The following is a 25,739-nucleotide window of genomic DNA, read 5'->3' as shown; positions in this document are numbered from 1 at the left end:
GTGCCATCTCAGCTCACTGCAACTTCTGCCTCCTGGGTTCAAGCAATCCCCCTGCCTCAGCTTCTCGAGTAGCTGGGACTACAGGTGCATGCCACCACGTCCAGCTAATTCTTCATAGTTTTAGTAGAGATGGGGTTTCGCCATGTTGGCCAGGCTGGTCTGGAACTCCTTATCTCAAGTGATCCACCCACCTCAGCCTCCCAAAGTGCTGGGATTATAAGTGTGAGCCATCTCAGGCAGCCAGGACTAGGTATTTATTCTTGTTCTAACTTATTGGAAGAGTCACTTTGGGCAGTAGAGTGAACCTAACTGAAATTCAACTTCTTCATCTGGAAAATGGAGATCATAATACACAGGCAGGTCTCAGATTTTAAAACATTCTGATGTTTCACAATGATTTTTATACAAATGGGCGGTAACTCTTATACACGAAAAACTGCTTGATGCTTAGTTATGCTAAGTATTTCATAAAAGTTAGCTAAATCTCAAAGTTGAATATCCTCCCTAAGATGGTGATACTTAGTGGATAGGCCCTATAATGTACACTGTTCACTGGATGCTAGCATTTACAGACTATTTTCATTAGAGTCCTTGGCTTTTTACTATTTAAAAGTCTTAGTCCACTTCTGTCTTTCATTAATAAAATACAGACAGAACTTGAGGCATAGCAGAATCCATCTCTTAGCCCAATCATGACAGATCCCCTCTTTTCTCATTTCTGTTAATGTATCTACATGTTGCCTAGTGGAATGAGTAGGAAGGCTGGTGCTTCTGATAACAAGTTTTTTTTCCTATTAGGAATTTAAATTGAATTGTGTTGCTTTAGACTACAGATTTCAACTCATCCACACCAAAACTTGTATGATCTGAGTCTTTTAAATTGTTTTAATCTTACAGAGTCTGATAAACATGGGATTCAAAGCCGTGTCCACCTGTTTATTCTGAATGTCACGTGTTCACTTTTCCCAAACTTCAGAATGATCTTGCCTTCTTCTCAATGTTGTCTCAGGACAGATGTTGATTTTTAAAAATTATACTTTTAAGTTCTGGGATACATGTGCAGAACGTGCAGGTTTGTTACATAGCTATACATGTGCTATGGCAGTTTGCTGCACCCATCAACCCGTCATCTACATTAGGTATTTCTCCTAATGCTATCCTTCCTGTACTCCCCCACCCCACAACAGGCCCCACTATGTGATTTTCCCCTCCTTGTGCCCATATGTTCTCGTTGTTGAACTCCCACTAATGAGTGAGAACATGCGGTGTTTGGTTTTCTGTTCCTGTGTTAGTTTGTTGAGGATGATGGTTTCCAACTTCATCCACGTCTCTGCAAAGGACATGAACTCACTCTTTTTTTAAGGCTGCATAGTATTCCACAGTGTTTATGTGCCACATTTTCTTTATCGAGTCCATCACTGATGGCCATTTGGGTTGGTTTCAAGTCTTTGTTATTATGAATAGTGCTGCAATAAATACACATGTGCATGTGTCTTTACAGCAGAATGATTACTAATCCTTTGGGTATATATCCAGTAATGGGATCACTGAGTCAAATATTATTTCTGGTTCTAGATCCTTGAGGAATCACCACACTGTCTTTCACAATGGATGAACTAATTTACACTCTTACCAACAGTATAAAAGCATTCCTATTTCTCCACATTCTCTCCAGCATCTGTTGTTTCTGGACATTTTTTCTTTTGTCTTTTGAGATGGAGTCTCGCCCTGTTGCCCAGGCTGGAGTGTAATGGCGTGATCTTGGTTCACTGCAACCTCCGCCTCCCAGGATCAAGCGATTCTCCTGCCTCAGCCACCATGCCTGGATAATTTTTTGTATCTTTAGTAGAGAAGGGGTTTCATTACGTTGGCCAGGCTGGTTTAGAAATCATGACCTTGTGATCCGCCTGCCTCGGCCTCCCAAAGTGCTGGGGTTACAGGTGTGAGCCACAGTGTCCAGTCTCCTCACTTTCTTTTCTTTTCTTTTGAGATGGAGTTTTGCTCTTGTCGCCCAGGCTGAAGTGCAATAGAACGATCTTGGCTCACTGCAACCTCCACTGCCTGGGTTCAAGCGATTCTCCTGCCTAAGCCTCCCAAGTAGTGGGGATTACAGGCATGTGCCACTACACCAGCTAATTTTGTATTTTCAGTAGAGATGGGGTTTCACCATGTTGGTCAGGCTGGTCTCGAAATCCTGACCTCAGGTGATCCACCCACCTCAGCCTCCCAAAGTGCTGAGATTAAGGCATGAGTCACCACGCCCAGCCTACTTTTTAATGATTGCCATTCAAAGTGGCATGAAATGGTATCTCATTGTGGTTTTGATTTGCACTTCTCTAATGACCAATGAGGATGAGCTTATGTTTATTGGCTGGATAAATGTCGCCTTTTGAAAAATGTTTGTTTATATCCTTTGCCCACTTTTGATGGGATTGTTTTTTTCTTGTAAATTTGTTTAAGTTCCTTGTAGATTCTGGATATCAGCCCTTTGTCAGATAAATAGATTGCAAAATTTTTCTCCTATTCTGTAGGTTGCCTGTTCACTCCGATGATAGTTTCTTTTGCTGTGCAGAAGCTCTTCAGTTTAATTAGATCCCATTAGTAAATTTTGGCTATTGTTGTCATTGCTTTTGGTGTTTTAGTCATGAAGTTCTTGCCCACGTCTATGTCCTGAATGGTATTTCTTCTAGGGTTTCTTCTAGGGTTGTTTTTATTATTTTTTTAAATTTTTTTTTTTATGGTTTTAGGCCTTACATTTAAGTCTTTAATCCACCTTGAGTTAATTTTTGTGTAAGGTGTAAGGAATGGGTCCAGTTTCAGTTTTCTGCATGTGGCTAGCCAGTTTTCCCATCATCATTTATTAAATAGGGAATCCTTTCCTCATTGCTGGTTTTTGTAAGTTGTGTCAAAAATCAGATGGTTGTAGATGTGTGGTGTTATTTTTGAGGCTTCTGTTGTGTTCCATTGATCTATGTATCAGTTTTGGTACCAGTACCATGTGGTTTTGGTCACTGTAGCCTTGTAATATAGTTTGAAGTCAGGAAGACTGATGGCACCAGCTTTCTTCTTTTTGCTTAGGATTGTCTTGGCTGTGCTTTTTGCTTCCAAATGAAATTTAAAGTTTTTTCTAATTCTGTGAAGAAAGTCAATGGTAGTTTGATGGGAATAGCATTGACTCTAAAAATTACTTTGGGCAGTATGGCCATTTTCATGATACTGATTCTATCAATGAGCATGGAATGTTTTTCCATTTGTTTGTGTCTTCTTTTATTTCCTTTAGCAGTGGTTTGTAGTTCTCCTTGAAGAGGTCCTTCACATCCCTTGTAAGTTGTACTCCTAAGTATTTTATTCTCTTTGTAGCAATTGTGAATGGGAGTTCACTCATGATTTATCTCTCTGTTTGTCTGTTATTGGTGTATAAGAATGCTTGTGGTTTTTTCATATTGATTTTGTATCCTGAGACTTTGCTGAAGTTGCTTATCAGCTTAAGGAGTTTTCGGGCTGAGTTGATGGGGTGTCCTAAGTATAGGATCACGTCATATGCAAACAGAGACAATTTGACTTCCTTTCTTCCTACTTGAATACCCTTTATTTCTTTCTCTTGCCTGACTGCCCTGGCCAGAACTTCCAATACTATGTTGAATAGGAGTGGTGAGATTGGGCATCCTTATCTTGTGCCAGTTTTCAAAGGGAATGCTTCCAGCTTTTGCCCATTCAGTATGATATTGGCAGTGGGTTTGGCATAAATAGCTCATTATTTTGAGACATGTCCCATCAATACTTAGTTTACTGTTTTTAGAATAAAGAGGTGTTGAATTTTATTGAAGGCTTTTGCTGCATCTATTGAGATAATCATGACGTTTTTATCATTGGTTCTGTTTATGTGATGGATTATGCTTATTGATTTGTGTATGTTGAACAAACCTTTCATCCCAAGCTGACTTGATCATGGTGGATAGGTTTTTTTAATGTGCTGTTGGATTCGGTTTGCCAGTATTTTATTGAGGATTTTCGCATCTATGTTCATCATGGATATTAGCCTGAAATTTTCTTTTTTTGTTGTGTCTCTGCTGGGTTTTGGTATGGGATGATGCTGGCCCCATAAAATGAGTTAGGGAGGAGTCCCCCTTTTTCTATTGTTTGGAATAGTTTCAGAAGCAATGGTACCAGCTCCTCTTTGTATCTCTGGTAGAATTCGGCTGTGAATCTGTCTGGTCCTGGGCCTTTTTTGGTTGGTAGGCTATTAGTTACTACCTCAATTTCAGAACTTGTTATTGGTCTACTCAGGGATTTGACTTCCTCCTGGTTCAGTCTTGGGAGGACGTATGTGTCCAGGAATTTATTGATTTATTCTAGATTTTGTAGTTTATTTGCATAGAGGTATTTATAGTATTCTCTGATGGTAGTTTGTATTTCTGTGGGATCAGTGGTGATACCCCCTTTATCATTTTTTATTTTGTCTATTTGATTCTTCTCATTAGTCCAGCCAGTGGTCTATTTTGTTAATCTTTTCAAAAAGCCAGCGCCTGGATTCATTGATTTTTTGAAGGATTTTTCACGTCTCTATCTTCTTCAGTTCTACTCTTAGTTATTTCCTGTCTTCTGTTAGCTTTGAATTTGTTTGCACTTGCTTCTCTAGTTCTTTTAATTGTAATGTTAGGGTGTCAATTTTAGATCTTTCTCACTTTCTCCTTTGGCATTTGGTGCTATAAATTTCCCTCTAAACACAGCTTTAGTTGTGTCCCAGAGATTCCAGCATGTTGTGTCTTTGTTCTCATTGGTTTTAAATAACATCTTTATTTTTGCCTTTTGTTATTTACCCAGTAGTCATTCAGGGGCAAGTTGTTCAGTTTTCATGTAGTTGTGCAGTTTTGAGTGAGTTTCTTAATCCTGAGTTTTAATTTGATTGCACTGTGGTCTGAGAAACTTATGATTTCTGTTCTTTTGCATCTGCTGAGGAGTGTTTTACTTACAATTATGTGGTCAATTTTAGAATAAGTGTGATGTGGTGCTGAGAAGAATGTATATTCTGTTGATTTGGGATGGAGAGTTCTGTAGATGTTTATTAGGTCTGTTTTGTTCAGAGCTGAGTTCAAGTCCTGAATATCCTTGTTAATTTTGTCTCATTGATCTGTCCAATATCGACAGTGGGGTGCTAAAGTCTCCCACTATCGTTGTGTGGGAGTCTAAGTCTCTTTGTAGGTCTCTAAGAACTTGCTTTATGAATCTGGGAGCTCCTGTATTGGGTGCATACATATTTAGGATAGTTAGCTCTTCTTGTTGCATCTATCCCTTTACCATTATGAAATGCCCTTCCTTCTCCTGTTTGATCTTTGCTGGTTTAAAGTCTGTTTTATCAGAGACTAGGATTGCAACCCCTGCTTTTTTTTGCTTTCCATTTGCTTGGTAAATATTTCTCCATTCCTTTATTTTGAGCCTGTGTGTGTCTTTACATGTGAAATGGGTCTCCTGAATACAGCACACCAATTGGTCTTCACTCTATCCAATTTGCCAGACTGTGTCTTTTAATTGGGGCATTTAGCCCATTTACATTTAAGGTTAATATTGTTATGTGTGAATTTGATCCTGTTATTATGCTAGCTGGTTATTTTGCCCATTAGTTGATGCAGTTTCCTCATAGTGTTGATGGTCTTTACAATTTGGTATGTTTGTGCAGTGGCTAGTACTGGTTTATTCTTTCCATATTTAGTGCTTCCTTCAGGAGCTCTTGTAAGGCAGGCCTGGTGGTGACAAAATTCGTCAGCATTTTCTTGTCTGTAAAGGATTTTATTTTTCCTTCGCTTATAAAACTTAGCTTGGCCGGATAAGAAATTCTGGGTTTAAAATTATTTTCTTTAAGAATGTTGAATATTGGCCCCACTCTCTTCTGGCTTATAGGGTTTCTGCAGAAAGAACTGCTGTTAGTCTGATGTGCTTCCCTTTGTGGGTGACCCAACCTTTCTCTCTGTCTGCCCTTAACATTTTTTACTTAATTTCAACCTTGGTGAATCTGACGATTACGTGTCTTGGGGTTGCTCTTCTCGAGGAGTATCTTTGCTGTATTCTCTGCATTTCCTGAATTTGAATGTTGGCCTCTGTGCTAGGTTGGGGAAGTTCTCCTGGATAATATCCTGAAGCGTGTTTTCCAACTTGGTTCCTTTCTCTTCATCACTTTCCAGTACACCAATCAAATGTGGGTTTGGTCTTTTCACATAATCCCATATTTCTTGGAGGCTTTGTTCATTCCTTTTCATTCTTTTTTCTATAATGTTGTCTTCATGCTTTATTTCATTTAATTGAGCTTTAATCTCTGATGTCCTTTCTTCCACTTGATCGATTTGGCTACTGATACTTGTGTATGCTTTGTGGAGTTCTCGTGCTGTGTTTTTCAGTCTATCAGGTCATTTATGTTCATCTCTAAACTGGCTATTCTAGTTAGCAGTTCCTGTAACCTTTTATTGAGGTTCTTATTGACCTTGCATTGGGTTAGAACATGCACATTTAGTTCAGAGGAGTTTGTTATTACCCATTTTCTGAGGCCCACTTCTGACAATTCATCAAACTCATTCTCTCTCCAGTTCTGTTCCCTTGCTGGTGAGGAGTTGTGATCCTTTGGAGGAGAAGAGGCATTCTGATTTTCAGAATTTTCAGCCTTTTTGTGCTGGCTTTTCCTCATCTTCATGGATTTATCTACCTTTAGTCTTTGATGTTGGTTATCTTGGGTTGGGGTTTTTGCATGGATGTCCTTTCTGTTGGTGTTGATCCTATTGCTTTCTGTTAGTTTTTCTTCTAACCGGCCCCTCTGCTGCAGGTCTGCTGGAGTTTCCTGGAGGCCCACTCCAGACCCTATTTACTGGGGTATCACCAGTGAAGACTGCAGAACAGCAAAGATTGCTGTCTGCTCCCTCCACTGGAAGCTTTACCCAGAGAGGCACCTGCCAGATGCCAGCCGGAACTGTCCTGTATGAGGTGTCCGTCGACCTCTACTGGGAAGTGTCTACCAGTCAGGAGGCACGGGGCGCAGGGACCCACTTTAGGAGGTAGTCTGTCTCTTAGGAGAGTTTGAGTGCTGTGCTGGGGGATCCACTGCTCTCTCCAGAGATGGCAGGCAGGAACATTTAAGTCTGCTGAAGCTGCACCCACAGTTGCCCCTTCCCCCAGGTATTGTGTCCCAGTGAGATGTGAATTTTATCTATAAGCTCCTGACTGGGGCTGCTGCCTTTCTTTCAGAGATGCCCTGCCCAGGGAGGAGGAATCTAGAGAGGAAGTCTGGCTACAGCAGCTTTACAGCGCAGTGGGGGTGGGGGTAGGGGGGTTCCCCACCCAGTTTGAACTTCCCGGTGGCTTTGTTTACACTGTGAGGAGAAAACCGAATACTAAAGCCTCAATAATGGTGGATGCCCCTCCCCCGACTAAGCTCAAGCATCCCAGGTCAACTTCAGACTGCTGTGCTGGAAGCGAGAATCTCAAGCCAGTGATTCTTCACTTGCTGGGCTCCATGGGGGTGGAATCCACTGAACTAGACCACTTGGCTCCCTGCCTTCAGCCCCCTTTCCACTAGAGTGAATGGCTCCGCCTCACTGGTGTTCCAGATGCCATCAGGGTATTAAAAAAAAAACTCCTGCAGCTAGCTCGGTGTCTGCCCAAACAGTCACCCAGTTTTGTGCTTGAAATCCACGGCCCTGGTGACGTAGGCACCCAAGGGAATCTCCTAATCTGCGGGTTGCAAAGATCACGGGAAAAGCATGATATATGCGCTGGAGCGCACTGTTCCTCACAGCACAGTCTCTCATGGCTTCCCTTAGCTAGGGGAGGGAGTTCCCCGACCCTTTGCCCTTCCTGGGTGAGCTGACCCCCACTCTGCTTCAGCTTGCCCTCTGTGGGCTGTACCTGCTGTCTAACCAGTCCCAATGAGATGAGTACCTCAGCTGGCAATGCAGACAAAAGTCACCTGCCTTCTGTGTTGGTCTTACTGGGAGCTGCAGACTAGAGCTATTCCGATTCGGCCATCTTAATTTCTCTCCAGATGTTGATTTAAGTATATAAATCTTTCCCAAGCCCTATGGATACTCCCACATAGCGTACCTCATTTAATTGCTGAAATGATTCAGACATGTATGAACACAGTTTCTTTCAAAACCAAGATGACAAACCCAAACATTAGTCTGTTTCACTTCTCCAAAAGACTCACCATTTAGTCTACAGAAACCTGGCATTTTAAGTAAATTGCATCTGCACCATGAGCTTCTCTTTATTTTGTAGACTCACCTGGCCACCATTTCTTTTTCCTTATGGGAGGCATATCCGCTGCTGCTAAGGGGCTTCAGAGGGGATGACAGGAAGTAGAGGTGATGATTGGTGAAGTACTGGTCAACCAGTGGGAGGAGAACCTGGAAAACCCACCACAAATCAACTTCCAGAAGCTATCCCAAACTCTTCATTTGGTTCATTAAAAGTGTTTATTTTCAGTGAGCAAAGAGCCTCTGAAAACTGGTCCCGTAATTTCCAGGAAATTCTACCCTTGGATCCCAGTTGCCATCACATTTTCCTTTTCTATGCCTCAAACCAAAGTCCTTGGGGGTACATGAAAGGAACAGCCACTAAGCGCCCAAAGAAATGTGTGCACTGCCCTTAGTCAGCATTTGCAGAGGAGTCCTATGGCACAGCTGCACTCAGATCCGGCTTCTTGGGCACTGCATTCAACAGAGGCACTCAACGGATGGCTCAGTGCCACCTCAAGCATAGCATTCTCTCTGATTCCCAGAGCAAGGTGACTCAAGGCCTTCTGTGCCTCTAGTCTTCTGAGTAGGGCCGTATTGGAAGAGATTGCTAACTAGCACCCAAATTCATTCTCCCCTTCTTCCTTTTGGCAATAGAACTCCACTGCGTTTTGGCTGGGTAGAGAGCCACGCAGGCAGAAAACCTATCACCCCATCTCCCTTGCAGCTAGATGAAGCTCAAATGGAACTTAAACAGGTCCTGTGCCTTCTCCTAGAACCTGAACTTTTCCTTGGCAGTCACGGTATCATGTGGTACCAGAAGAGCGTACCACATGTACTGTAAGGTCAACTTGTCATCTCTTACCTTATCGACCCCAGACATACTGCCTGGGATCAGTAGAGTGAGAGATGATAAGTTCTAGCCATTGGGATAGAATTTTAAAAAAGCAACAGCTTGCCTTCCCTTCTCCTTTCCCCTTTCCCACAGATGTGGTGCAGGTGAGCTTGTCTGAACCATGCAAACACAGGCCACACCTCCAGAGATAGTGGAGTAGCAAGGGGAGGAAGAACCTGGGCTTCTGGGTGATGGTGCAGGGCTAGGCAGCTGCCTATATCCTTGGAATGCCAGCCTCCTGTGGAACTGTTAAACGACAGAGAAATATACATCCACCTCACTGAAGCCATTGGAGTTTTAGATATCTTCATTGGATCCACTTAACCTATTTCCTAAATAGTAGAGATCCTAACAAGAACGTAATTTAATTAAATGCAGAGCCACTTACTTTGGCAAAGAATTTGATCTCCTGGTCATGGGGACACTTTTCAGTTTTCCCACTGCTGACAATGGCTTCTACAAAGACACAGATAACACAAAGTTGGTAAGAGTTACAAAGTAAAAATCAATCACAACATTTAGAAATGGAGCAGCTTTTCCAAAGGTTATTAAAAAAAAAAAAGGCTATCTGAGCTGACAAAATACATTTTACAAAGTACTTTATAGCTATGCTGGTTAGTTATTTCTTGTGTGAATTTTTAAAGCTGTTTCACTACCCTTTTGTCTACTTTAACAATCAGAAAGCAGCTTCAAGGCTGGGCGCCATGGGTCATGTCTTTAATCCCAGCCCTGTGGGAGGCTGAGGCAGGTGGATCACTTGAGGTCAGGAGTTCAAGAGCAGCCTGGCCAACATGGTGAAACTGTCTCTACTAAAAATACAAAAATTAGCTGGGCATGCATGATGGCAGGCACCTGTAATTCCAGCTACTTGGGAGGCTGAGGCAAGAGAATTGCTCAAACCTGAGAGGCAGAGTTTGCTATGAGCCGATACTGCACCACTGCACTCCAGCCTAGGCAGCAAAAGTGAAACTTCATTTCAAAAAAAAAGCAGGCAAGCAAGCAAGCAGCCTCAGAGAGGTTGAGTCATATGTCCATAGTCATAAAGCAAGGCAATCGGACAGTTAAAATAGGATAACTTGTGTGGAAAAAATGACAAAAGATTCAATCATGTCCACTAGGAAAAACATCTCAGCCACTGTTTTCCCCTAAAATCACGTATCTAAGTGAATCATAAAAAGTTACAGCCTGAAAGGATTATTTCTTGATAAAAGAATATTGAATTCTTTTGGGATATTTCATGATGATACTTACCTAAATGAGCAATAAATTCTTGAGCGGAATCAACGTATTTCAGGATCTTCTTCAAGAACTTATAGGCAAACCTCTTTTCCATGGAGGAAGCATCCAGCTCCATATCTTTCATACCCCTACGTTGGAAATGGACAGACCCCGGAAAGTAACAAAGACAACCATGTCACTCAGGTACACCAGCAGTCCTACCAGTGTCGAATTTAATTTCCAAATGTTAGTGTTTATTCCGACATAGTGACGTGATTCATCATTTGACTAATTTCTCCTCTCACCTGGAACCTGCCTGTGTGAGCACAGAATACCTATGTTACAATCATTTCTAAAACGATTTTTCAGAAAGACCTTTATCATTCATAAAATGAATAATGATCTGGGGATGTCAGAGGGGAAAGCAAAAATCTCTGCTCTTATGGAAAGAATTTACACGCTAGCTGTAAACAGACAGAAACCAAATACAAATCAGCTGGAATCCTAGACATTAATACATTTTATGAATAAAAGAAAAGTTAAAGCAGAATGAAAAGGCCCAGACCTGGGGAAAGGAGGGTTTGCAGACTGTAGTGTTAAACAGGGTAGTCAGGGTTGGTCTCACTGGGAGACTGACATTGCAATAAAGGCCTGAAGGAGATGAGGAAGTGAGCCATATGGACATCTGGGGAAAGAGCTCTTAAGGTGTGAGAAAAGACTGTGCAAAGGTCTTGAGGCAAGAGCATGCATGTTGAGTTGAAGGTTAGAGAGGTATGGGGTAGGAAATGGGGACAATCATGTATGTCCCTACAGGCCATCTTCAGAATTTTGCTTTTGCTCTGAGTGAGAAGGGAAGCTATTAGAAGTTTTGAATAGAGAAGTGACATGATATAACTTGCATCATAATAGGATCACTCGGGTTGCTGTGTTTAAAATTGACTGTGGTGGCGAGGCAAGTGTAGAAACAGGGAGCACAGGCAGAAGGACGAGGATAGTGGGTGGAAAGTGATCAAATTCTGGGGTTATTTTCCGAGACAGTCTCACTCTGCTGCCCAGGCTGGAGTACAGCGGCACCATGTTGGCTCACTGCAGTCTCTGCCTCCCGGGTTCAAGCAATTATCTGCCTCCCAAAGTGCTGAGATTACAGGCATGAGCCTCCGTGCCCAGTCTCTAGGTGTATTTTAAAGGTAAAACGACTAGGATTTCCTGAAGGATTGTATGTGGGTTGGGAGAAAGAGAGGAGTCAAGGTTTTTGGCTGGCTTAAGCAAGCGGAAGAATGGCTTGCCATTGAGTGATGGGGAAGCTGAAGACAGAACGGGTCTGAGCAGGAGTGGGGGAAGCTAGGATTTCTCCTCGGCGACAGGAACTTGCTTGATTATCTGTGCATCCAAATTCCTACCACAGGGTCTGGCACATGGTAGGCAACTCCTTCACATATGTTTGCTGAATTGATCATCTTTCTTCTTGATTTTCTATTTCCTGACTTCCTTAATCATTACAGTAAAGAGGAATTTTTCTTTTCTGTGAGCAGGTTATTTATCAGCAGATCACACCACAGATTCATCCTGGTGTTAAGAACAGGATCAAAATGACGACGGGAGTCTTTCTCAAATGCTTCCCCGGAGGTTATCTCCTACTGACTGACCTTTCCTGCTCGACAACATGGCAAATAAATCTTGTTATTTTTTGCATATGAGATACAATAGAAATGTTTGTATAGATTTTTATTTTTGGCATTCGATGGCATACGAAAGAAATGTTTGTATAGATTTTTATTTCTATTTTTGCCATTCAATGGCAAAAATTCTACAGGAAACTAGAAGAAACAGCAGCTTGCTCAGCAAACGTGTCTTTAAGAAGTAAGTCTATATCAGAATAAAAACACTGGCTTTTCATTTGACAAAGAACTCAGCAAGCATGATCCTATGTAGCACAGCCCACCAGCACCACCTGACCAGGGAGAAAACAGAGTCTGCTTTTAAGACTTAAGCAGCCAATGCCATCCTATATAAAACATTCATCTAGATGATTCTGACTTACATTTGAGATAAAACATCTTAGGACATCACGATGCATTCAATCTCTCCAGTGGAGTTTTGTCTTTATAAGAATCAATTCCCTTCATTCCAAGACTGTTTATGTCAGTTATGCTTGCTATTATTACTATGTAATTTAATAAAATATCATATAAAACAATAAAAGTCTGACGAGAACTGCTGATTTTATGAAAACTAAGATGCCTATTTTGTAAAGACCTTCAAGTGCAAGCTTCCAAATATGTAATTTTTGAATTAGGTATGGGTGAGACAACTGTCGAAGCTAAGAGAAGAAATTTAAAAAATATCTAGGGTACTGCACGCACACTGTTTTCAAGTGCTGCAGATTAATCACCGTTCTTTAAAGCAGCACAAATTCCAAAGCTTTGAGGTTGTATTATGGATGTGGTTTATAAATCCAACAAACAGAATATGCAAAGAAAGGGCCTTGGTCCATAGTACAAGATCTGTGAATGAATGCAGGTTTATATATTTTAAGTTACAATGAAATGTTTTAGATATGACTTGCAATGATTCTCTGTTGTCATTGATCTTCAAAAATTAATACCTAACATTTATGCTTATGTCAAAAAAAGAGGACTTCATGTTCCAAAATAAAAATGTTCCCATTTTAAAAGACAGTTCTCCTTACTTGGATGGGTTCTGTAGGCAGGTAATTAAATACCTGGGGAGGCAGGGGCCACACCCACAGCCCTGCCCCCACTAACATCACATGGAAGGAGACTTACCTGGAAACGATGACACCATTCACTTGAAGGAACTTAAACAGGTCCTGTGCCTTCTCCCGGTCCTTGAACTTTTCCTTGGCAGTCAAGGTGTCATATGGTACCAGAAGAGGGTGACTACCACCACCTGGGATCAGTAAGGTGAGGGATGGCATTTGGCTCTTCCTTTGCACTTCTGGGAGAGCATACCTGCCGCACCTCAGCTTCTTTAGGGGATGCTGTGAATCTCGCTTACCTTTGCTCTCCAGCTCCAGCTTCTTCTTCTTCGCCCAGATATTGTGATAGTTCTCAGCCACGACCTCCACCATTCCCTATGTCCCATCAAGAAAAGCCAAGTCAAAGAGGAGGCAAGCAAGCTGGCTTCCTACCTGCCGGGCTATTTCAGGCAGTCTCGGGAACAGTGCACCACTGAATACCAACAGCACATGGCCAAGGGCCTCCCATCATCAATTAGTCTGTGCTTATGCACCTCATTAGTTTTATAGCTTCCCATACACACAGAAAACAATTTCTAACTCTGTCCTTCCCTTGTAAGTGATTATCCAGGCAGTTGGATGCATTTATCAGAAACACCCATTTCCTCTTGAACCTGCATGCCGGCAGCACGTCATTTTTCACAGCGGCTTGCTATTATACTCCTGACCTCAGATGGCGAGTTGGGAGTGCGGGCCAAGAAAAGTCTAGAATCCCTGAAAGCCTATAGCTTCACAAACTAAAAATTATCACATCTTAAAGAAAAGTGCCGAAAATAAGATTTCTCTAGTAAAATCCGTTTTTGTAAGGCTCATAAAACAGTGACTTAAAAGAAGGATGTACTCTGGAAAGAAACTTTCTCTAAGGTCCAAGGGGCTGTTATGATGGACTTCCAGAGGGGTGAGTGCCCCAGGCTAGGGCAGGCCACAGCCACCAGTGTATACAGGAGGGGAGGAATGAGAAGCAGCAGTTTAGGGCTTTCAGTTTCAACCTCTTGCTCGTACATCCCTACATCCTGCAATGACTACCTGTCTGCACCATCACAGGGAGCTCCAGCAAATCCACTATGGGATGTGCGGGCTGTCCTTATGTTTTGGGGGCCTTCCAATGACCAGCAAGCACCTCCATTGAGGGGCTAAGTTTCACAGATTTTGTCCTAGCTGTTTTACTTATTTGGGGTTTTGATACAGTACAGTCAGCCTTCCTTAACCATGAATTCTGCAGATTCAACCCATTGCAGATTGAATATATATGGAAAAAATGTGTCTGTACTGAACATGTACAGACTTTTTTCTTATCATTATTCTCTAAAAAATATAGTACAACTGTTTATATGGAATTCACATTGAATTAGGAATTATAAACAATCTAGAGATGATTTAAAGTATACGGGAGAATGTGTGTAGGTTGGTTATAGGTAAATACTATGCCATTTTGTATCAGGGACTTGAGCGTTCGTGGGTTTTGCTATCTGTGGGAGGTCCTAGGGCGAAGCCCCCATGGATACTGAGGAATGACTCTAATGTGCTGGTGGTTCTTCCCATTGAGTCAGTACCCGTCATGATGTCCTTGGAAGAAGTGCAAAGCCTCCCCTTATTAGATGACTGGTTCACTCTGCTGAGACTTCCCCTGTGGCCTCTGCACAATGTGACCATCTTCAGTTTTCACATTTTAGTGGTGGTATGTTCTAAGCATTCTTTCCCTCTCTCCCCTTTAAGTCTTTAGAAGGTAATACGTCCTGCCCTTGAAAGCAAGTCAAGCTGTTCTGAAATTATCAGCACTGACCTGGAGCTCTCTGGAGAGCACAACATTTGAGAGGTCGAGGGGAGCAGGGCTGTAGCTGTTGCCCTAGGAAAGCAAAGGCAGAGTCACTGGGTTGTCATTATTTTCCTTGTTCTTATCAGCATCCCCAACTTCAGCTGTCAAAGATGTGTCCTGAAAAATCCCCAGGGTTCATCTCAGACGGTCCCACCTACGATGCCCCAGGCAGAACATGCCCCGATCCTCCAGGGGTTCCATCGGCCCAGAATGGGCCTCTAGGTGTGGTGTCCTACCTGGTTGGTCTGGGACACACTTCGAAGCTTCTCATTTTCCCGCTGTTGAACCAAAGCTTCTCCCTCTTTGGTCCTCTCCACAGTCCAGCCCACAGCCAGCATGGTTTTCAGGGACTCTCGGGCAGGCCAGCGATAAATTTCCTTCTCCTAGAAGAGAATTTGAGCAGAGGCACGTTGCAGAACACACCCCAGCATTCTCCCGGGCCCATCTCCACAAGGAAGGTGGACCCCTCTGTGGGTGGGGGTGCTAGTTAGCGCCAGCCTTCTCTCACAAGGTCAGAAGATCCTTTGCAGCATCTTACCCTAAGCACAGTCTTTCTGGTGTTTGTAGGTGTAAGACCTTACAATTTCTCCTGCCCTGGGAGGAAACGTGCCAGACATTATTAATGACATTATCTACATCCCTAGATAAAGAAGACAGGAACAGGAGAATGGCTCCTCATGCTTTAGTAGTTGCTGACGATGACACACTGTCAAAATACATCTGCATAAAGCTTCTTGTGAGCTTGGGAAAGAGAATTGCTTAGATTTAGAATTCTCTTTTGGTCTATGTACAATTTCATAGGTAGTCAATATGAACACGTGGATACATACGCCATTCTTTACATGTGACACTAGCTTAAAGCTTACAAAGAATCTTACAGATTGCAAGATAAGAATTCAGAGTTGAGTTAAACCAAATATGTTATTTTTTTTTTTAAAGCAAGAGACGTGTTCTTTTAACTATGTTTTCTTGAGGATTCTCTTCCCTATTACCTGTATCTTCCATTTATTAGAAATCATATTTGGCTGGGCATGGTGGTTGACACCTGTAATCCCAGGACTTCGGGAGACTGAGGTGGGAGGACTGCTTGAGGTCAGGAGTTCAAGAACAGCCTGGCCAACATGGCGAAACCCTGTCTCTACTGAAAAAATTAAAAAGATTAGCTGGGCATGGTTGTGCACACCTCTAGTTCCAGCTACTTGGCAGGCTGAGGTGGGAGGATCACTTGATCCCAGAAGGTCACTCCAGCCTGGGTTACAGAGCGAGATCCTGCCTCAAAAAAAAACAAACAAAAAAACAAACAAACAAAAAAAACCACAAAGACAAAGACAGAAAGAAAAAAAAAAAGAAATTATTTTTGTCTGAATTCTTTTCAGACAAAAAGAATTTGAGATGGAGCCGCACTCTGTCGCCAGGCTGGAGTGCAGTAGCGCCACCTTGACTCACTATACTACAACCTCTGCCTCCTAGGTTCACACTATTCTCTCGCCTCAGCTTCCCGAGTAGCTGGGACAATAGGCATGCACCACCATGCCCAGCTAAGTTTTGTATTTTTAGTAGAGACGGGGTTTCGCCATGTTGGCGAGAATAGTCTTGATCTCTTGACATCACGACCTTCCCACCTCGGCCTTTGAAAGTGCTGCGACTGCAGGTGTGAACCACTGCGCCCGGCCTTGTCTGAATTCTCTCCAGCAATTCACTGTGCCTTCTCCCTGCCCTGCCCTAACCAGACCCCTTCCTGGTTCAGTTCAGTTGCAGGAGAACTACAAATGCATTCTGGTCCAGCCTGTAAGTGCTGAGCAACGCTTCTTTCACCAGCAGCCTCTGCAAGCCAAAGAACAGAAAGTGAGGCTGAGCTCTTGGAAACCCATCCCGGGGCACTTGCCCACTAGCAAAGTTGTGAATAGTTTACTGAGTCCCAGAAGATGTTTTAGGGACTTCAGAGTGACTATGCCCTGAACTCCTCTGAGCTCCTGAAAAAATTACTCAAGGAAGGAAACAGAATGGCCACACAGCGTTACCAGAGGCCTGTGTCTTACCTTCTCCGTTAATGTCTTGAAGGGCCTTATCAGTGGGTGGGTCTTCACATTTTCATCCAGGGAAATCCCATATTTCCATCCATTCTGACTCTGTAGAAATGTTCTCAGTTCAAATATCCTTGGCACGCAAAGAACCCTGCTACATGACCCAAATCCCTGCTTCTATTTTCATTGAGCAAGTGGAATAATGGATAGTGACAAGGCTTGGAAATTCCCCTCAAAAATGTCTAATTGATCCTTTCAGGCCATCAGGCTCTCTGCCTCCTGAATCTTGAACTCTGCTCTTTTATTCCTTCTTGTTTCAGCTGCTGTCCTCTCCACTTTCTCGCTTGTGTTTCAGGCCCACCCAAAACAGGATGTTTCAAAAGGCCCTGGGAACGGTGCTTCTCAGGTCAGTGTATCTCCCTCACGGGAAGAACAGAAGCCAGGGCTGCAAGGCCTGGGAAGGGTGGAACTACTGCCACTGCCTGGAGGGGCCTGTTTGGCTTACGCCTCTTGCCTGCCAGTGCCAGAGCAAAACTGCAGTGATGCGTGCTTCCTAGAGTCACAGAAGTTTAAGAACTTTGAGACTTATTCAACAAATATTGGGTAAACGTCTTCTACGGTACATGCCAGACTCTGTCCTAGGCACGGCAGATACAGAGACAAGTAAGAGCCCCTGATTTCCATAACTCCACATCCCCGACTCCTGGCTGTTCTTTCTCAATCTCTGCGTCTGTCCATTTGTTAAATGAATGTATTTCCTAAGCTTCTGTCCCTTCTGAAGAGACATATACTCCCTACATGATCTAACTTAGGCCCGTGGTTTCAGTTATCACTGAGAAGTGACTAATATCAAATCAGTGCTTCCAGCGCAGAGCTCCCTCCTGTTTCAAACCTATTTAAGCTTTGCTTGGATGTTCCACAGGCCCCCCTCAAATTACTTCTCTCAATGTCACCTCCTCTTGGGTCCCTTGGTTCTTACTGAACAGCCCCGGTTTACACTCACTTTCCAAGCCAATGACATGAGGGTCCTCCCTGACACCACTGCCCTGCACCCCTCCCATCATTTGTCTGTTTGTCTCTCTCTGTCTCACCCACTCCCCTGCTAGTATGTTAGCTCAGGCCACCATCAACTCACACTGGGGTTACTGCAACAGCTTCCTAAGTAGCCTCCCAGCCTCCAGTCTTACTGCCTCTCCATGGATTCATTTTTTACACTATTATCAGGGGATATTAAAAAATCACAGTCGCCAGGCGCGGTGGCTCAAGCCTGTAATCCCAGCACTTTGGGAGGCCGAGGCAGGTGGATCACAAGCTCAAGAGATCGAGACCATCCTGGTCAACGTGGCGAAACCCTGTCTCTACTAAAACTACAAAAAATTAGCTGGGCATTGTGGCGTGTGTCTGTAGTCCCAGCTACTCAGAAGGCTGAGGCAGGAGAATTGCCTGAACCCAGGAGGCGGAGGTTGCGGTGAGCTGCGATCGCGCATTTGCACTCCAGCCTGGGTAACAAGAGCAAAACTCCGTCTCAAAAAAAAAAAAAAAAAAAAAAAAATCATAGTCATTTGTATGTACTCTACTGCCTTCAAATGTTTCTGTCAGCTGCCATCCTGGTAAAACCCAAATGCTTTCACATAACCTGGAAACCTAGGAAGGTGATTATGTTGACCTCTCCAGACTCATTTTTCACCCTCTGTCCCCATCCTACTCGACGTTCTAGCTATACTGAAGCATGGTTCCCTAAAGCCAAACTGTCTCTTGCCTCCCTGTGTCGGCACCTGCTGTTCCCAAGGCCTGCAGTGCACTTACCTCCTTGTGACAAATGGCTCCCACTCATCCTTTAACACATACTGTAGATGTCACCAACTCTGGGACCCTGGACCCTGAATACTGAATTAGGGACTCCTAAGTGCTCTAATTCTGTGCTCACGTCCATCATAGCCCTGAACAACTTGCCCCAGAAAGGCTGGTTCATTTTGTTTCTCCCACAAGATCATGAGGCTTTTGGGGGCAAGGAAAATATTCCTTTTCTTGTGCGATAATCAATGCCGCCTGGCACTGGTAAGCAGACATGTGTCCATGCTTTCGTGAAGCTTACAGTCAAGTGGCAGAAAGAGATGTCAATCAAATAAACATACTAGTAAATGTAAAATTGATAATTAGAATAAATGTATAGATGTGTAACTGTTATAAATACATAAGTGTGCTATGAAAGTACTATGAAAGAGAAGAATAACGTGCTAAGAGGGCCCATTGCTGAGAAATCTGGAAAAATGCCATCCTAGGAATTCATGCTTGGGGTACTATTTGCAGGATGAGTTGGTGAACACCGTGAGGAAGTGTGACAGCACAGGTGGGTGTCTGGCCAGCTCAGACAGAGGAGGGTTTCCGGCACGTGTAATGCATATGTGACAGAGAGAGGCTCCAAAATAAACGGAGGTGGCTGGAGGGCAGAGGGCAGAGGAGGAGATGAGGCTAGAGATGGTAGCAGAGGTCACATCAGGCAGTGCCTAACAGGCTAAACCAAAGATTTTGACCATTATCTTCAGAATAGTTACAAACTGTGAAAGGATTTTAATAAGGAGAAGGGGCTGGGTAGGAAGAGCAGTGGTAGAATATATATGACTCCATTTGTGTATTGAAACTCTGACTTTCTTGCAGTACGAAGAACAGACTGGAGCAAATGTACTTGGGAAGACCTGTAAAGAGCATGTCCCAGTCGTCTGGGTCAAAGATGGTGGCAGCTTGGACTGAAGTCATGGCATAAGAACAGAGACAAATATACAGATTCAAGAGAGACTCAGGAGTTAAAATCCACATGGTTGAGTGATGGATTGGCTAATGCTATGGACTCCTAGAGGTGAGTCGTCTCCCTAATTCACAGGCTGGCCAAATGGCCACAGGCAGAGTTCTTAGAAAATGCAGATGCTCTAGAGCAAGGGCCCGCTGGCTACGTCCCCTGAGTAAAATCTAGCTGACCACCTTTTCAGAATTAAGAAAATCTGGTTGGAACACAGGCACCCACTTTTGTTTATGCCTTGTCTATGGCTACAACAGCCGAGAAGGGTTGTTGCAATGGAGATGGTCTGGCCCTCAAAGCCTTTAACGTTGATCATACAGCCCTTTACAGAACAGATTTGCCAACTCTGTTTTAGAATCATGAGGTATTAGCCTGTTCTATAGTTACAATGCTAGCTACTATCATCAGCCCCCAGGAGTCTCACGGAAGGATGAGCTCAGCCTACATCCACACAGAGGCTGAGCTGATGGCTCAAGGTGTCCCCTCTCTGAGGGCACATTGCACGGAGGTGGTTTTCTGTGACTTTGTGGTGGACATGGGATCACTGTGACACACTGCAGGCTTCAGGTGAGAAATGGCCCCAATCCTTAACTGGCTGCCCACAGGAATCCTGGATAACTTTGGCACAGTCTTCCCACTTTGCCTGCCAGTGTTAAAGGGCTGATATAGCAGTTAAACGTATTAAACAGCCTGACCTCATGTGGTGAGGAATTTTCAACACCAGATGGAGAGCCTTATTAATAAGGGAGTGTCTGGGAATTCTACCACTGTCTACCATAAGAAAATGACTGAGTGTCTTCCCAAGAATAAAATCCAGCCTTCTAGAAAAATGCAAGGGTTAGGCTTTCAATTTCATTTTTCCCCCCAATCTGCATTCAAAGACAAAAATTAAATAGAAGCCTCCCTGTCCCCATCATGCATTTACATCAAACACATACAAGCCTGTGTTTGGGCACAAACTCCAGTAAGTAAATGTTAAGAAAGAAGTTAACACTTCCAGAATTGATCATTTTTTTGAGAAATACAAAAGCAACACCAGCAGTCGCTGTCACCTATTTCTCTGACATCTACCAACCCTGGGAAATCGCTATTCAGAAATAATAAATGCTCTTGGCATGGTAAGTCTCTCACTTAGACAAATCAGGTAGATTTCCAGTATTGAGTTCTTTAATGTTCTTGGGCTGTTTTTCCTTCCTGATGATTGTCAGTTGGAATGGTAATCCCTACCTTGTCACAGGCCCATTTATCATGTGAATGCTCAGCATACTTGGTGACGATGTATTCCAATTTCTCAGGCAAGGAAAAACTGTGAAATGAGGAAAAAAAAAAATTACAACCTCCCTAAGCACTTCAGCCAGATATAGAAAAAGATGGTCAGATTACCAATCAATCAGCTGTCACAGTTGGATTTGATCAGCCAGCTAACCCCAAAGCTAAAGCTGGACTCCAGGCACAGTGACATTCCTGATTAGGAGTGGCACAGCCAAGGTTAGGTCACAGACACTCCCAAGTCTAACCATGGAACATCTCTGCGGGATCCTTGGCTGGGCAGGCCTGCTGCCATCTGCCCTGGGTTCTCCTGCTTCCTGGACCAGACCCATCTTGGTTAGACAGAACCACCAAGGTAAGTGACCAGTCATCCTCTGGCTGCAATCTGGAAATGGTAGAAATGGGTAGCCAGAGAGCCATATGTTATGAAATAGTGGTTTTCTACTTTTTGGGCTCAGTGGCTCATGGTAAAATACTAGAATTTTGGAAGTATGGTAGATAACTGCTGTTTTTATTTTCCCAGAAAACAGCTCTTGTCCCTTCTGTTGGTATCAGAATCTCCATTCCCCCTTTGCATGGCACAGTCTTCCCATATTGCATGCAGGGTTACGTGAACTGTCACCAAAGATGGGCATATGACTAGGCAAATCAGACTTACTCTCTGTGGAATTTAAGTCTTGAGTAGTTGGGTAAAAGAAGGGCAGTAAAAGCTTTTTGTTTGTTTGTTTGTGTTTTTGAAAAGGACTTTCACTCTTGTTGCCCAGGCTGGAGTACAATGGCGTGATCTTGGCTCACTGCAACCTCTGCCTCCCAGGTTCAAGCGATTCTCCTGCCTCAGCCTCCCAAGTAGCTGGGATTACAGGCATGCGCCACCATGCCCGGCTAATTTTTTTTTGTATTTTTGGTAGAGACGGGGGTTTCTCCATTTTGGTCAGGCTGGTCTCGAACTCCTGACCTCAGATGATCTATCCACCTCAGCCTCCCAAAGTGTTGGGATAACAGGCATGAGCCACCGCACATGGCCATAGGCAGTAAATTCTTCAAGGCGATTCACCCAATGGAAACATTTGAAGATTGTCCACTTGCTCACTGTGCCTGATTCCAGTCATTCCCTGGTGACTACGTGTGCTGAGGCCAGGTTAGCCTTTCACTAGGTTTTGATAATTACCCTGTATTCTTGCAATAAGGTGCTTTTCTCCTTAAGTCAGTCAGGGTTAGTCTCCATTCCTCACATTAATCAATGAACTACATTGATGTCACAGGTATATCTGAATAATCAGAACTCTCAAAATAACACAGAACTACTTGCCATTAACACACAATGGCTAGAGTACAATGTTTTCTCATAATGTTTTCAAAATGATCCAAGTTATTACACCATTTGCTTTGTCTTTCTTTAGCACTGTTACACGTACAGGCAGAGTTCTCTGAAGTCAGCACCTGCCCTCTTTGGCCCCAGCTTGATGGTTTACCATGCTCCTTACCTCTTTCTTACAGAAGGTTCAATTCTGTCCCACCATCCCCACAGCTCAAGGCTCTGTCCAGTGGAATGTTTAATTATCCCAAACACGAATTTTACACATCATCAAAGCAGACAGTCCCCCTGCGAAGGGTTCAGGCTTTCATTTGAGAACTACTGCCATGAAAGACAGGTCCAAGGGGCTCATATAGACTCAGGCTTACTTTCCCTGCTCACTGTGAAGCAGTGTTGGAGCTCTTCATTTAAAATGCACCTGGAGCTGACTGTATACCCTACAGCACATATTCGTAACTGGACAGAACTACCACAAACCAAAACTTAGCAATATTTTGCCCAAGGTATAAGCACACCTCCATGGCCTAGTCAATACCACTGAGAAATTCAGGAAAATCACAGGCAGAAATTAAAAGGCAGAGTGGTAGGGCTATTCCAAAGTTCCAGCATCTCTTGGCATGGCAAAGAGCAGGTTCATCTTTTCCAATGAGGACCCTGCACTGTTCTGCCAACGCACCCTAGCCTTGCCAGGGCTCAGCTGAGTGTTACTTACGGAGCTATTGTGATATATGATGCTATTAGAACCATATGGGCCTAATTCACTAAGAGTAAAGATTTTGTCAAAAAGCTCATTAATAAATTAATTGCATAATTTGTCTGAGTAGTTCTCTCAGTGCCTCAGGAGACATTTATTTGTGGGAGCATCCATCTCTTGTAATAAATAAACCAAGCCTTTTCTCCCCGACCAAAAACCCATAATATAATAATACAGATATGTATGGATTAAATCTTGTGCCTGATGGGACTTGTCATGTCAACAGAAATAACGAACAGTGTTGGCAGGAGGGAAAGAGGCAAAGCTCACATTTCCTGCTACCATCTGGAAGAAAACATTGGCTACTGGACAAAACACGGGAGCGGCTTAGAGAGGATTCTGGCTTACTTCATGGTATTGATAGGTTTTGGGTCAAAGTTGCCATCTGCATCCACTGAGATCTGTTTCTCCAGCGTGGCTGTGATTCTGGTATCTAAATAATCTGGTGGCAAGGCGCCAGCTATCGCACTGAGACAAGGCAGGGCCATTCGGAAAAGATCTGGGTCATATTTCTGTGAGGAAAGATTAAGTCCACGTTAGTAGAGAAAGCAGAACCATGCCCTTAGACAGAACCATTCACCAATCAGTTGAAAGCACAAATAAAATGCAGGCATTTATCTGGGTTAACCAAAATGAAAAATGTTTAACACCAGAAATATGTGGAAATGAAGGTATTCTTGGGGGATTAAAAAAACCAACAACAACACTCTATAAAGCCCTCAAGTCACCATTTGCTTTAAGTTGAAAAATCTTAAACAGGTTTAAATCAATATCTCCTAAATGGTTAATTTCAAGACTACCTAAGGGTTAAAGTAGTTCTCACTAGGCCAGAAATGACTATCAACTTGTCTGCTAAGGATGGTCATAGAAATAGACCCAGCCTGCAGCTGGATGGAGCAGAGCTCTGCAGTAGCTGATATGGGTCATATGTTGACATCATCTGCAGGTCACTCGATAGCCACCATTCTCTCTTGAACTCAGCCAGAAATGAATTTCAGTCAAACAGCATGGGGTTGGGAAGAGATTCTGACTGCTTATGCTCAATAGCATTGTGGTCTATGGCCATACCACCCTGAACACGCCCCATCCCGTCTGATCTGCTTATACTAGACCAAAAAAATCCATGGATAAAGAAAATCTAAGTGTAGGCGAACAAGCTATATGCCTGTTCTAGACTTCCCTAAGAAAACCAGACCTACTCATTTTCTACCGTTCAAGCTGGTGACTTCACAAATCGGGTTAGGTGAAGTGGAGCAAAGCCCAAGAGTCAGAACTCTACGTCAATCACACTGTTCGGTAAGGCCTGGGGCTCAGAGGCTCTGAGTTCTCACCCGATGCCTCCTCAAATGAGTGACTGCGAAGAACCTCTTCTAGAATGGCTTCAGGTCTTCTGGAAATCCCCTTTCCCACCCTCACAGCAGATGCCAGGACTTTCCCTCCTGGCTCGAGCTTAGTGAAGGTTGGCAGACAGGAGCCACACCAAATGTGGGGGGAAGGAATAGGGAGGTAAGACATCAAGACTGACACCAAATAATATGTGTGTAATTCACTCTGGTAGTCATTTTCCCATGTACAGCTTTCTAAATGTGAAAATTTATTCAATACTCTGAGGCTTCTCTTCACCTGTAAAATAAGGATTTTGCAAGTTTCCGTTTCAGAGAGATGGGTAAGGATTAGTTTAATATGCTTGTGAAGTCCTGGCAAATGGAAAGCTAAATAGATGATGGCTGTTATTATGTGTAGGTGCTGGGCACTGAGATTCTTTTTGTTCAGAAAGTACTGTCATTACCTTATGGGAGAGAGAGTCAAAAATCCCCCAGAAAAGCTTCTCTGTTAGGTGCAGCTCTTCTTCCACAGCTAGCCCATAGCTCCCCCATCCTGAAGGCAGGCAGTAATACTTCCAGCACTGTTCATAGTGATTCGTCAGAAGCTGGCAAGTTCAGAAGAGGATGGCGTTGGCAGGGTGGGATAGAGAAAGTCCACGGGCATCAAAAACGTGCAGGAGAGAAAAAAATAGCAAGCAGAGACCGTGAGAATGAAGCATGAGAAACAGCTGGGCTGTCTACAGAGGCCCTTCAAGCGCCGCTGGGAACAGTCTGCTCTCTGCCTAATGAGCTTGAGCCTGAGCTGATCCACCTGATTAATTCTTGTGCCTCCTAATGTGCCCCTAGCAGTTACTAGAAAATGGAGAACTGTTTCCACTTCGAACAAGAAAGTGCCACCTTCTGAAAGTAGTCACTGTGTGCTGTTCTAACCAGTCAGGGGTGGAAAGAATTTCTTCTGGGACCTTTGCTTGTAATTCTGGAAGATCTTGGGGGAATGCCGATATGAGGAGAGGACAGCGGGCAGCAAGTTGTGGGTCTGAAGATTTTCTCTACATCAATTACTACCCGTTGTTTTCTTGCCCCTGCCCCCTGGGTTCCTCCCTCCACACTGTCTTTATCACAGCCTGCTGATTTGACAGTGGTTTCACATCTTGCCAGTAGAGGGCGGAAGTATACCAGTGAGGTTTCCATACCAGCAGGTGTGATCCACGTCCTCTAAGAAAAATCCCACTGATATGAGCGGTAAAAGTGAGCTTATTCAGTATTACCAATAATGTCTCTTCAAAGCCAGCATCCAGCTGGCGGCAAAGGATTTCAGAGGAAGCAATATCAAATTAAGCTGTGCACAC

The 25,739-nt window shown here is 43.5% G+C and overlaps 1 protein-coding gene across 16 annotated transcripts in view; it reads right to left on the bottom strand.

Moving 5' to 3' along the window:
• RYR3 (ryanodine receptor 3) overlaps positions 1-25,739 on the bottom strand; it is a 553,391-nt gene that overhangs the window by 102,148 nt on the left and 425,504 nt on the right. For all 16 annotated transcript variants that reach the window (XR_004263777.1, XM_032261324.1, XM_032261337.1 and 13 more), the window contains 11 exons: positions 24,855-24,995; positions 23,414-23,577; positions 20,955-21,033; positions 16,946-17,035; positions 15,143-15,289; positions 14,874-14,936; positions 13,351-13,426; positions 13,119-13,242; positions 10,366-10,481; positions 9,503-9,570; positions 8,269-8,390 (listed from right to left, as the gene is read on the bottom strand). Coding sequence is in view for 15 of the 16 variants with exons in the window: in XM_032261324.1 (XP_032117215.1) it covers positions 8,269-8,390; positions 9,503-9,570; positions 10,366-10,481; positions 13,119-13,242; positions 13,351-13,426; positions 14,874-14,936; positions 15,143-15,289; positions 16,946-17,035; positions 20,955-21,033; positions 23,414-23,577; positions 24,855-24,995 (1,190 nt within the window). In the remaining variant the exon portion in view is untranslated. The remainder of the gene's footprint in view (positions 1-8,268; positions 8,391-9,502; positions 9,571-10,365; positions 10,482-13,118; positions 13,243-13,350; positions 13,427-14,873; positions 14,937-15,142; positions 15,290-16,945; positions 17,036-20,954; positions 21,034-23,413; positions 23,578-24,854; positions 24,996-25,739) is intronic.

This window comes from Sapajus apella, unplaced genomic scaffold (genome assembly GCF_009761245.1).
Source record: "Sapajus apella isolate SASKATOON/1434 unplaced genomic scaffold, GSC_monkey_1.0 scaffold122, whole genome shotgun sequence".
NCBI lineage: Eukaryota > Metazoa > Chordata > Mammalia > Primates > Cebidae > Sapajus > Sapajus apella.
This window is presented reverse-complemented; position numbering and strand designations above follow the sequence as displayed.